General features: G+C 34.8%; 2 protein-coding genes across 3 annotated transcripts; both read right to left on the reverse strand.

The window, feature by feature from the left end:
• Nucleotides 1-2046: 2046 nt before the first annotated feature.
• On the reverse strand, nucleotides 2047-3285 carry LOC101897094 (glutathione S-transferase 4-like). Of its 2 annotated transcripts, none has more exons than XM_005180042.4 (2): nucleotides 3141-3285; nucleotides 2047-2745 (listed from the first exon to the last, which is right to left on the reverse strand). In XM_005180042.4, the coding sequence occupies exon 2, from the start codon at nucleotides 2741-2743 to the stop codon at nucleotides 2096-2098; it is 648 nt and encodes a 215-aa protein (XP_005180099.1). In that variant the 5' UTR covers nucleotides 2744-2745; nucleotides 3141-3285; the 3' UTR covers nucleotides 2047-2095. The 2 variants fall into 2 exon arrangements, with proteins under 2 accessions (XP_005180099.1, XP_058976854.1); XM_059120871.1 differs by lacking the exon at nucleotides 3141-3285 and adding an exon at nucleotides 2956-3092.
• Nucleotides 3286-6721: 3436 nt separating this feature from the next.
• Nucleotides 6722-8273, reverse strand: LOC101897277 (glutathione S-transferase 2). Its single transcript, NM_001308997.1, is given in 2 exon segments — nucleotides 6722-7439; nucleotides 8231-8273. A coding segment is annotated over 1 exon segment (633 nt). The 5' UTR covers nucleotides 7438-7439; nucleotides 8231-8273; the 3' UTR covers nucleotides 6722-6804.
• Nucleotides 8274-14089: the final 5816 nt, after the last annotated feature.

Genomic DNA, 14089 nt, shown 5'->3' on the forward strand with positions numbered 1-14089 from the left:
GGGTATTCAGTATTTTGATGATTTTTGTCACACTTTTCGTCGAAATTATTTTAAATTTAGTATTTCAAGTTCGTTTTTTTTAGTTTTAAGGCACAGTTCACGTTAAATAGGATGAAGATATGTATGGGAGCCATATCCAAATCTGAACCGATCTCTATAAAATTTAGCAGAGGTATTTTCATGCTGCATCTGAGAACTGGGATCATCTATCGTTGTTATGAAGGGCATTTAACGGCTGTGAGGGACTTAAATACAACATCCGATGGAAGATATAAATGAGACATGCAGGGTGAGACAAAAAAACTGCAACAAGTCAAACGCCATAATATTTACATTTCCTTTTAATTTTATTGAATGAAAGCAAAAAATATCGGAAATAGTACGAACTTTTAGAATAAGTTTAGATTTATTTGAATTGGTCACATTTGGCACGAATTATGGCCTTCAAACGGCCAATGAAACCGTCACACCCCGACCGAATGTTACTCTGCGGTATTTTGATCCATTCCCGCCGAATTTAAGCGCTTGCTTGAGGTGATCGAAACTTTGGTATTTTTTAGTACCAACCTTGCTTTCTAAAATACTCCAGACACAATAGTTTAACGGATTGATGTGCGGAGATTTTGGTGGTGTGCGCTGGAAATGAAGCGAGGAACCTCATTTTGCAACCATTCTCGGGTGGCGCGTGCTGAGTGCGATGATGCGGCCAAAATGTTTGCGTGCCCAAGGCTTTAATACAGCCTCCAGAATATTTTCGTGATAATATTCGGCATTTATTCTGATGCCACGGTCGATTAATACGAGCGGAGAGCGACCATCGGCTGTTATGGCGGCCCACACAATCGCCATGGCCGGCGCTTGAGTTCTGGTGGCCAACCGAAGGTGCACATTTACAGCTGACCAGCTGCTTTTTGGCAAGTAAACACGGTCATTTTGTTTGTTTACAAACTGCTGGACAACGTTTTCTCATCGGAGAAAACCAAATTCGGCAGTTCACCACTTTCGGCCAAGCTAAGCAACTCTATAGCTCTTTTAAGAGTATTTCCATTCTGTTGCGGTGTAAGTTCTTGCACTTTTTGGAATTTCAATGGCTTTACCTCGAGCTAATTTTATTTTATCGGATTATCCTTTTTCCTTCTGTGCAGTAAAATATATATATTTTTTTAATTTGGACCTTTTGTGGGTACAAGGTGGTTTTTTATGGACGCTATAGAAAAACGCGGACTTACATACACTATATTCTACCAACGTAACTAGAATTCTTCACGAACTACAAATGCCAAATTAGACAAATCAGATTGAAAATGTAAAAATCCGAAGATAGCGTTACATAGATCCAATCGTAAAAGAGGGACCTTTACAGACAACGTTCTGCCGCCAGAGAGCCCGTTATGAACTCTAAATACCAAATATCTGGAGATACCCTAATATGGGGCTATAAAAGTACGTGTACCTGTGTATGCTTTTTCTTTTATAGCAGGTGGCACATTTTACGAACTCCCAATACCAAATTTACTTGAAATCGGATAAAGACATATAAGGGAGCTATAACCAAATCTGAACCGATCTATACAAAATTTGGCAAAGATATTTCTGAGCTGTATATGATGTATTTACCGGAATATTTAACAAATCGGATGAAGAATATATATGGGAGCTATAGCTATACCTGAACCGACTTCCACCAAATTTGACATAGTTTTTTCTGGATTCAATTTGGTCGTATGTGCCAAACTCCATCCTATTTGGATTAATATAACGCATTTGGTGTACAATAAAAGGCAAATCGGACGAAGATATATATGTGAGCTATATCTAAATTTTGACCGATTATCTCAAATTTCAATAGGGTTCGTTCTTGGGCCAAATAAATGTTTTATGCGATGTTTCATTTCGATCGGGCAATAAATCGTACCTGTACTTTCTTTACAAAAATACATGAGAACAGAACATATTCCTGCCACAATTAAAAATAAGACATTAAATTACTATTGACATGGAACTACTGCCATACTATAGAACATCATCACCACAGATACAAAAACATTTCAGTATAAGTTAATACTTTTATTGGTGGTTAATTATTTTTGGTACATCATTGTTGTTGTTTCAATGTTTTGAAAAACTCCTTCCTCTCCAAACATCCAGCCCAATTTTCATCGGCACCAGGCGCAGTTTCCTTAACTAAATCATACCATCTGGCAACATTCTCATATTTACGCACATCAATATCATAGACATCCATTGTACTGACAGAAGCCAATAGGGCCAAATCAGCCAAAGTCAACGTGTCACCAGCAGCATATTTCGATGTTGCCAACAATGTATTGAACATCTCCAAAGCGGCATAGATTTTCTTCAACAACTCTGGATCGGCTGGTTTATTTTGTTTAACCTGAGGATAAAAATAATCCGAATAACTTTTGTACAGAGTTCCCATATCGAAGTATAGGCGTTGATTGATCAGAGCCCTCTTCTTGGGACAGCTGGGATATAGGGGATCATCCTGTTTGCCATATTTTTCAACTAAATAAATCATAATGGCACGCGACTCCCAGAGCACAAAATCATTGTCGACCAGGGTGGGTATGGTGTGTTGAGGATTGATTTTTAGAAATTCGGGAGCCAACTGTTCACCTTTGAAAACCCGAAGAGGTTTCTTGTTCAACTCAATGCCCAAAGCTTTGGCAGTCATTAGCACCGATCGACAGGGCGAGGAAATGGGGAAGTAGTACAGATCCATGGCTGTAAAGTGAAGTGAAAATTCCGATTATTCCAATTAATTATTGTCTTTTTGATGGAAGTAAAGTAATTGTTTGTATGTCAATGTGTCTGAATTTGGTATAGACCGGTAATTGGCCTGCTTACAAAAGTTCAATTCAAGATAAGATATGTTTTTTTTTTCTTTTCAATTCTAAAATAATCTATCTGCCAACTTTCTAGCGATGATTGTACCTTCTATAAATTTCCAGTAGTTTAGTTTATAAAACTGTTATACCTTAATGCCGATTTTAAAAGATTAAAATTACTTATTATTCTCTTTACATTAATTATGATTTACTCAGTTCCACTTGTTTTGAAATTATTACTTCTTAACAGGAAATAACAAAAACTTTCTCAATAATCGTTTTTTTGCTTACCTTTTGATAACAAATGTTATGCTACGGAAAATGTGCGTCAGTCCCTTCAGATATTTCCTTCACAACTGGCAATTGGTGTGAGTGCGTGACTGAAGAGAGCTAGTGGTAAATAAATATTTGAGATAGTGAGTAAGAGAGACAATCGAAGTGGGCACTCTTCCAAAATGTACTGTGTGAAATGGAAAAATTGATTCCGCACACATGGAGTCCATAGCAAACATCAAACACATCTGAAGAGATGTATAGCATACATGCTACTCCAGTGTTAACAGATTTGAGTAAAAATGTTGCAAGTAATATTGGGGCATTGCGAGAGAAAAATATGACACAAAATGGGGAGCCATATGTTCGCACATATCTCATTAACACACAATTAAATGGAAATTTATTAAGAACCAGTAAATAGAGTACAAAAGTTAGTCGTGCCGACTTTTTGTCACCCTACATCACACCGCAGAGCTACATGTTACAAATTACCTTCTATATTAGGAATTTGTATGAATTGTATGAACGAATTCAACTAAGTTTGGTCGTTATTTAATACGCGTTACGGCTTTAGAAAGCTTGAAATTAGAAATCGGATAGAACTTACTTAATTTGACGAAGCTAGTTTTATGCCCTTTACCTTGAAAAGGAGGGTATATTAACTTTGTCATTCCGTTTGTAACATCCCTAAATATTCGTCGTAGACCTCATCTATATATACATATACATATATATATATATATATATATATATATATATATATATATATATATATATATATATATATATATATATATATATATATAATATATATATATATATATATATATATATATATATATATATATATATATATATATATATATATATATATATATATATGGTCAGGGTCCGTCTGTCCATGTATTTTTGTTTTAAACAAAGTAGAGTTTGCATTTATTGCCCTAACCAGATGAAATTTTGCACAAATCATTTTTTTGGCCCAAGGACGAACCCTATTGAAATTGGAGATAATCGGTAAAAATTTAGATATAGCTTACATATATATCTTCATCCGATTCGCTTCCGATTCGCAAACGTGTAATATCAGCCGGAACAGTATAACATTTTGCACATACAACGAAATTAGTCCTGAAAATAAGTATGCCAAATTTTATCGAGATCGGTTCAGATTTGGATATAGCTCCCATATAAAACTTCGACCGATTTCACTTTTATTGTGCACCAAATGTCTAATATTTGCCCAAATGGGATGGAATTTGGCACTTACGACCGAATTGAGTCTAGAAGCTAGTATGTCAAATTTGGTTAAGATCGGTTCAGATATAGCTATAGCTCCAATATATACAGCCGTAATATGCACTCCGTAACAACGATAATCAGGGAAATATATCAAATACAGCTCAGAAATATCTTTGCCAAATTTTATTGAAATCGGTTCCGATTTGGATATATCTCCCATATATATCTTTATCCGATTTTAAATTAATTGTGCACCAAATGGGCAATACAAGTCCGAATTTAAAAGATACAACTGCTTCGGCATATTCATTCCTTTGAACCTTGAATTATAATCATAGCGTATATGAACTTTTAATTGTTGTCGGCCCGCCCGACTTTAAGACTTCCTTCCCTAGTTTTTATTTATTTCTTTTATTTTAACAAAATTTTTAACGGATTTTATTTTTTGAAAATTTGCCAAATTCGTTCCAAATGGTGGAGGGTATTCAAAGTTCGGCCGGCCGAACTTACAGCTTCTTTACTTTCTGCTTATTAGCTATTGCCTTTTTGGAATCTCTGGTTTAAATAGCTTACATACGTTTCGTTTTTCATACCCTTCACTATAGTATAGAGGTTATATTAAATTTCTCATTCCGTTTGTAACACTTCTGTCTGCCTGTCTGTCTCTATATTCCGAACAAATGGAAGTTGGTTGATAAAATGTTAATCAAATGTGTGATTCCTCTGCAGGACTTTTGGTATCGAAAAGTAAAGAAGCGACTTGATTGAAACCCGCGTCGCAGTGACCGAAAAATGGCTCGTGAGCTGAACATGTCGCAATATTCCATTCGGCAAATATTGAAAAACGAGCTCGAGGTAAAGCTTCGCATGGCCGAAAGTGGTGAACTGCCGAATTTGGTTTTCTCAGAGGAGAAAATAAATGTTGTCCAGCAGTTTAAAAACAAACAAAATGATCGTGTTTACTTGGCAAAGAAGTGAGCTCAAAATGTGCACCTTCGGTTGGTCACCGGAACTCAAGCGTCGGCGTCGACAGAAATGTTCTGGAGGGGCTTAATACAAGCCTTGGGCACGCAAACATTTTGGCCGCAGACCTTGGACATTCCAAGAGGACTCAGCACCATCGCACTCAGCACGCGCCACCCAAGAATCGTTACATTTCAGAGCACAATGGCCACCAAAATCTCCGGATACCAATCCGTTGGACTATTGTGTCTGGAGTATTTTGGAAAGCAAGGTTGGCACTAAAAAATACAAGTGTCGATCACCTCATGCAAACGCTTTGTCGGGAATAGGCCAAAATAATGCAGAGAAACAGTCGGGCTGCGTGCGACGGTTTCATTGACAGTTTGAAGGCCATAATTCGTGCCGAAGGTGAGCAATTCGACAAATCTATACTTATTTTTTAAATTTGATGCTATTTCCGACATTTTTTGCTTTCATTCAATAAAATTTAAAAAAAAAAATGTACAAATTATGGCGTTTGACTTTGTTGCATTTTTTTATCTCATCCTCTATAATATATTATGGGAAAGGATCGCCCAGTTCTAAGCAAACCTTGCATATCTAATGTGCAGGTCATGTACGAAAATGGAATATATCGGTCTATTCCAGCAAGTAGCTCCCCCACAAAAGGGTCAACATTTTGAATAATTATAACTCTTATAAAGTGTGAAATAATAGTCAAATTGTCTTCAAATTTCGCACGTCTCAATATTTTTATCAACAGAAAATGTACGATGTGGATGGTATATATTGGCTCAACACAGGTCAACATTTTCAATAGTGTTATATATCTCATAAAAATTGAAATACGCAGCTGATTCTTTCTTAACTTCGCACAATATTATATTTCTATTAACACAAGGATTGGCGTGAATATATTGCGAAAATTGTTGATCTTTTTTTGCGAATTGGCAGCAAACTTTCTTAACATTTCACCATAAACAGTAAATCTGTTATGTGGGAGATTTCCAGTGGATTTATTGGTGTTCAAAACCCGGTTTTCAGGACAAATTTCTGGGAATTTCATATAAAATTAACCACATAAAAGAGCCACAATAATTTAAGTTATATTTCGCAAAATTTAATATAGAGCTTTGAAAAATTGTTATAGAGCTTTGAATTACACCATTCATTTAAAAAATACAAGATATGTCTGTCCACTTTTATGAGTTTACCAATTTTAAAACAAAATCATCTAAGAAAATCGAAAAAGGCTGATCTTCGACGAATATTTTTTTTTTGCACTCACTTAGCCGATGGGGTCTTTTAAAGCCCAAAACCTATCACATATTGTAGACTACCTCACGGCACCGTGATATCTTGAATACTCACCATTAAATAAAATGACAAACTTCAACTCAGAAAAAGTTTTATTCGTTTTCTATTTATTAATATTTATATACACTCGTATGTTCCATCTATTCATTCAAATTATTCACTTCTTAAAATATTTCTTCATTTCCAAACAACCGGCCCAGTTTTCAGCAGCACCCGGTGCCGTATCCTTGAGCATATTGTACCACCGTAAAATGTGTTCATATTTGCTGAGATCCATTTGGACAACATCAAAGGTACTAACCGAAGCCAAGATGGCCAAATCGGCCAAGGTCATGGTTTCACCAGCAGCATATTTCGATTGTGACAGGAATATGTTCAAGAACTCCAAAGCTGACTCGAATTTCTTAAATAATTCTGGATCGGCTGGTTTGTTCTCTCTGAACTGGGGATAAGTATAATCGGCATAACTTTTCCACAACGTTCCCATATCGAAATAGAGACGTTGATTGATGAGAGCACGCTTCTTGGGGCAACTGGGATACAGAGGGTCATTCTGTTTGCCGTATTTCTCTACCAAGTACACCATAATGGCACGAGATTCCCACATGGCGAAGCCATTGTCCACCAGAGTAGGAATGGTGTGTTGAGGATTGATTTTTAGGAATTCTGGTTTCATGTGCTCACCCTCGAAGAGATTAAGTAATTTTTTGTTCAACTCAATGCCAAGAGCCTTGGCTGTCATTATCACTGAACGACAGGGAGCCGAAAGGGGTAGATAATAGAAATCCATGGCTGAAAAGAAAGGAATTTTTAATTGATTAATTGGAGGGGAAATATGTTTTTGGTTGCAGAACAGATCTTGGCCCTATCGGTTTCAAGACTTAGCATTTTATGAAAGAAAAAATTAAAATTTTCTATTTTTCTCCACCAACTAATAAACCTTGTTTTTTAAATTAACAAAAAACAGGGATGAAACCTAACTATTTTACAACACAATAAAACAAAAAAAAATTTACGACTTTTTCAAAAATGTATAATATAATAAATTAACATGAAAGAATAGTTATAAATTTTTTGAAATTTTTAGAAATTTAAAAAATTCTAATTTTTTCCAAAATTTAAAAAAATAGTTATATATTTTTTGAAATTTTTATAAATTAAAAAACGAGATTTTTTCCAAAACTTAAAAAAAAACTGTTCAAGAAATTAGGATTTTGTTTCTATTTTTTTTTTTTCAAAAAATATTGAAATTTTATTAACTATTTTATTTACTAGTCTGTATTAATTATATAATTTTTTAAATAATAATTAAAATTTATTTTTTTTATAAAATTTTTAAAAATTTAAAAAAAACGATTTTTTCAAAATTTAAAGAAAAACATTTTTTAGAAATTTTTTAATTTAAAAAAATCGAGACTTTCTCCAAATTTGTAAAAAAACTGTTTAAGAAATTAGGATTTTTTTTAATTTTTTTGTCATTATCTAGTTATGACTCAAAATCATTTAATTATTGAGGATACAATACAGATAGCAATGTATGCAAAAATAAATAATTATTATTTTGTATCGAATAAACCACTTACTTGTTGTTTATATTTGTTGGGAGCTACTTGTTGTCCGTTCTGGAAGATGTTCGATGCACAACTGACTAGAATTGTTTTTTTAAATTGAATGTTGACACGTTTCTGATAACAAAATATTTGAGTTAATGTTAGATATCTGCTGGAGAGCCACCCAGAGCAGATTATTGTGTAATAATCAGGAAGAGAAACGAACTCTTTCCAAACGTGTTTGTTTGTTTTGCAATAAAATTGACCAGAACTCATAAACTGAAACAAAACAACAAGGTAACAAGTTAGATGTATGAACCTGATATATGTGCGAAGTGTGGATGAAACGGTAAACCTCTTTCTCTTTTTTACCTTACGTATGATTTTTAAAAATGTTTACCGTTTGTGGAACCTATCTTCACGCAAGTTTCGATATTGCTATAAATACTAAATTATGCGTGATTCATGGAAAATTTCCAAAGACAGAGTGCGCAAAGTTGAGGAATTTTTGGAAATTAGCTGTAGAACTACGCCTTTTAAACTATTAAAAGACAAAAAATGTTAAAAGGAGTCATTCGATTTCAGTGACAAAGGTTAACCCTTCTTTATTTTACTATATATTTTTACCAGCATTACGATTCAAAATATTGTGTTTTTTTTTTTTTTGGGAGGTATCAAAGGAGTGAGCTATTTCGCATCTAACCTAAAGTATCAGTCGGTTTTGCCGATAGATGTATACCACCCGCTTGGAGTTATGGGTATTCAAAATATTGACCCTTGAGAGGAGAGGTTCTGAAGCAGTTGGCCAATATTGTTCGATTCGTATCTGACACAAGTCCGATATAAATATTACAATGTGCCAGATTTGGACTATATCGTCTACTTCCTATAGTTTATATGAGATATGTTATAATTTTTGGTAAATGTGGAAATAAGCGAAAATTCCAAATTTGGCGGGCCGAAATATTCCACTTCAAATATGTAATGTTTATAGGAAAACATAAATTCCGAGATTTTTGGATAAGAGATATGAAAATAAGGTGAGATGAAAAAATTGCAATTAGCTTCAGACTGCTGTCATTTCTAAACCACTTGTCCGACAGCTGTTAAAATTGTTCCAGTGACAGCTCATTATATTGTTTACAAGCGTAGCAAAGCATTTTGGTGAGAATTTTCTAGAAAAAAAGTTATTCGTAATGGAATTCAAGCGTGATAATGTGATTTCTTTATATTTGGCTAGAAAACCACAAGTGGCTATCGTTAGAGCACTCCAGCATTTAAATGTGAATGAATCGTTTGTGTCTCGTACCATCGCTCGTTACCGTGATACTGGTAGCGTAGCCCGATGTCAAGTAAGTGGACGGAAGAAAACTACAACATCAACAGAAATGGTTCGAAAAGTAAAGAAGCGACTTGATCGAGACCCGCGTCGTAGTGCCAATATGCCATTCGGCAAATATTATAAAATGAGCTCGGGGTAAAGCCATTGCAATTCCAAAAAGTGCCAGAACTTGCACCATAGCATAAAGAAAATAGACCCAAGGAGTTGATTCGCTTGGTCGAAAGGTGGTTGTGAACTGCCGAATTTGATTTTCTCCGATGAGAAAACATTCGTTGTCCAGCAGTTTGTAAACAAACAAAATTATCGCGTTTACTTGCCTTCGGTTGGCCTCCAGAACTCAAGCGTCGGCCATGGTGATGGTGTGGGCCGCCATAACAGCCGACGGTCGCTCTCCGCTCGTATTAATCGACCGTAGCATCAGAATAAATGCCGAATATTATCGGCCGCAGACCTTGGACATTCCAACAGGACTCTGCAGCATTGCACTCAGCACGCGCCACCCAAGAATGGTTACAAAATGAGGTTCCTCGCTTCATGTTCAGCGCATAATGGTCACCAAAATCTTCGGATACCAATCCGTTGGCCTATTGTGTCTGGAGTATTTTGAAAAGCAATAGCAACATTCGGGCAGCTTGTGGCGGTTTCCTTGGCCGTTTGAAGGCCAAAATTCGTGCCAAAGGTGACCAATTCGAACAAATCTAAACTTGTTCTAAAATTTGATGCTATTTCCGACATTTTTAGCTTTCATGCAATAAAATTAAAAAAAAAAAAATGTAAAAATTATGGTCTTTGACTTTGTTGCAGGTTTTTTATCTCACCCTGTACATGAAATCGGCAGAAAATATGTATAGGAACTATACCCACCAAACCTCTGCCGATTTCAATATAATATTGCAAATTTTTTGGTACAAAATTTCGTCTCTCTGTCCGAATTTTATTGGAATCAGAAATACATGTGTTTAGTGCATTTGATATATGAAATCGGCCGAAGACATATATGGGAGATATTTCCGAACCTCAACTGATTTCCATATAATTTGGCAAATTTATTTTTGTAGCGATTTTCGTTATGCCTTCCTAATTCGGATATTGTATCGGTAATCTATCAATGGATATATAGGGCTCGATTTATTCCTTATTAACATTTTATCTAATACTGATAGAAATATTGGAATGTGTAAAGTTGTGAAGTGTAGCTCGACCTAATCCATATTTACGTTAGATCTATTGTTGATAGAAATATTGAAATACAGATTGTTTGAAAAAAAAATCGATGACTTTTTTTCTCGTGTTAAGAGAGCTATGTTAATTCAAAATATTTATCCGTTGCGGGGATGTACTCGAAGGAGTGGACCTATATTTCCTCACACTAGATGTTAGAAATATTAAAAATCGGTTGCTCATATCGGTTTTATGAAAATGTTCTTCCTTTGTGTAGAGAGTGTGAGAGAAGGATGAGTCCATTCTAAGCGTTCTTCTTACCAGATCTTGTTTTGTTGGAATTATTGGAATGTGTGAAATTTAAAGACAATGGGACTCTTTCTTCATATTCATTAGAACATATGATTATTCAAAATGTTAACCCTTTGTTGGAGAGCTACTAGAGGGAGTAAGCTGATATTGTCTATTTTTGCTAAATTTTAACACAATCGAAAGTTTATTTCTCTTTCTATGAGGTAAATTACAATTTCGAGTAAATTACAACTTTGAATTCCATCATTTTTTTTTTTTTTTGTAGTTCAAATAGGCTCCTTAAAATAGATATGCAAGGAATTATTTTCTCTACTGCCCCAAATTCCTTTTATTTCTGTGTGTGCTTTTAGCATTCCAACATATTTTTGGTTTTTATCTTCACCTTTAAATCGGCAATGGAGGGTGAACCACTTAAAACTGCATGTGGAAGTGAAAATGTGTCCAGATTTAAGTGAATGGAAACAATTGCCGGCATTGTGTGGGCTGCTATTGAAACTAGTTTCCCAAGTATGATTTTTTTTGTTTTTGCTATAAACTCGAAGAAAATTGTTCATACAATTGTTAAGAGACTGAATTATGTTTTTAAATTGAAACAAATAAATTGCTGCGAAAGTATCAGATAACTAACCACATACGACCAAATTGGATAGTTTTTCACAAAGTGAATATTCTTAAAAAAAAAACACGAGGAAATATTGGTGCAAAACAAATCTTCTTATTAATATTCTAACAGCATTTTTTATTACTTGAAAATTAGTTTTTACTGGGCTTATTTAATTTAATTTTAAATCTTAAATTATTTTAAGATTTACTCAATGATTCGTTGGGGTCTTTCCAACCTCTCCAGGAGTTCAATTTGAAAAACAATTATTCTACCCTCAGCCATATGGCTACTAAAGTTATATGTCATTTGATGCGCCCAAAACGTGGTTCAGGGAAATAACGGTTTTAAACCCTAGGTTTCTTTGGACCAAATTCATTTCGGGATATTTAGAGTCGATTTAGTAATGTCCGTTCGTCCGTCTGCTTGCTGGTTGGTGCGCAGTATAACTCTCGAAGGGAGTATCCAATTTGGTCCAAACTTGGTACATCGTAATATTATTTTCAAACTTAGATCTAGTTCGGAGATAAACAATATCGGCCCACTCTTTCTGGTTCCTCCTCCACAAAAGGTCGTAATTTAAAAAATAGAAGTTAAAAAGTATCAGCCGGTTGATTTATACCCTCAGCCAATATTCGATTATTTAATTATATTTTTATTTCTGTTATGATTATTCAAATTGTTGACCCTCTATGGAGTAGGTTTTGAAGGAATGGGCCAATATTATCCATTGGGCAATATTATCGAATCTAAATAAATATGATATAAATATTTTGACGTGTCAGGTGTGGACTATATCGACTGCTTCCTTCACTTTATATGAGATATGTGATCATTTTAGAAAATGTTAAAAGTGTGTTTGAGGGTCACATGTGGTCGACCGAAGTATTCCATTTTCACACTGCATCTTATGTAGATATTAGTATAGGCAAAATTACAAGAAAATCAATTATATGATAAATCATCTCAGGTTTCTAGTTGAGGGAAATATTTAAATGTAGCAAGTTTTAAGTAATCGCCGATTTGTTTCGCAAGTTATGACAGATAAAAGTATTGAACATTTTGTCCCCTTTGTGGGTGAGATACCAGAAGGGGTTCGCAGATATATAGCATCTTCACAACAGATCTTGTGTTAGCAAAAATGTTTGTTTGTATGGAATTTGAAGAGAGTGGGGAGCTTATTTCGCTTTCGTTGAGCGTTTTGTTTTTCAAAATTTTGAACCCTATGTGGTGCAGGTAGCAAAATAAATGGACCGATCTCTAACATATTTTTAACAGATTTTTTGTTGATGGAAATATTGAGATGTACCATGCTTGGAATGGAATCGGATGTTGATTTCGCTTTTTATGATCTTCATGGATATTCAAAGTGATGAGCGTTTGTGGGGGAAGTACCAGAAGGAGTAGACCGATACATTTCATTTTCACACCAGACCATTAGTTAATACAAATATTTTGATGGGTGTAATTTAAAAATAATCGGGCTTTATATAAAAGTTATAATAATTCAAAATATTGACCCTTGATGGAGTGCACAGATATTGCCCATTTTCGTACCTGACCTGAACTAACGCAAATACTCGGTTTTGCAAAGGTGGAGCTTAATTGAATTATCCTGTACAGTAAAATATTTTTTACAAAATTTAGACCTTTTGTGGGGTAGGTACCAGGTACCACTCGACCGATATTGCCCATCTCCGAGCTCGGACTAAATCAAATACTCCCTTCGAGAGAGAGAGAGTTATCGTGCGCTCCAGCCAGAAAGACAGGCGGATGGACGGACATCGCTAAATCGACTCCAAATGTCCTGAAACGGATTTGGTTGAAAGAGACTTAGGGTCTAAATTCGTTAATTCGATGAGACACGTTTTGCCCGTATCAAATGATTTATACTCTCTCTAGCCATATGGCTGAGGGTATTATTATCATAGTTTTTATGCACTGCTTCTCATAAATTCCCTATATAAACGATTATTTGTTACGAGTAGTTCTACAAAACATACATAGTGGTGTAGGGTATCGTAAAGTAGGTTCCAACCTACTTTTAACCTTTCTTAACAGGTTTAGTTTCTTATTTTTATTTTATTTTTTTAGAAAAATATGTTTTAAAAAATTCTTGATTTTTTTCCTTGTTAAAAATACAATCCATACTTTCAGGGCATAAGTGTACTGATCCAATGCTATACCTCACATTGGAATTTTCCGCTCTTTAAACAAAAATCAAAATGGTTTTAGCTGATCTCAAACATCGTACAACAACATTAGAAGTGACGTTTGAGATTGATGGCACTTTGGCCCGGTCGCCTCTGATAAGGCTGCTTTTTCGACATTTATTTATTTATTATGGTAGTGTACTATCCTGTGTATGTCGTTGGACCTTATCTCGGTTTTAATTGAAAAATATCCCTGAGAACCACTTTTTATCCCTAAATTATTTTCGGAAATTTTCCATAAACCTGAAAAAACACAATTTCCA

This window comes from Musca domestica, unplaced genomic scaffold, assembly GCF_030504385.1.
Source record: "Musca domestica strain aabys unplaced genomic scaffold, Musca_domestica.polishedcontigs.V.1.1 1, whole genome shotgun sequence".
NCBI classification, from domain to species: Eukaryota; Metazoa; Arthropoda; class Insecta; order Diptera; family Muscidae; genus Musca; species Musca domestica.

What these genes read in the sequence shown, in the direction of transcription:
- LOC101897094 (XM_005180042.4), bottom strand. Translation starts at nt 2,743, where the DNA reads ATGGATCTGTACTACTTCCCCATTTCCTCGCCCTGTCGATCGGTGCTA.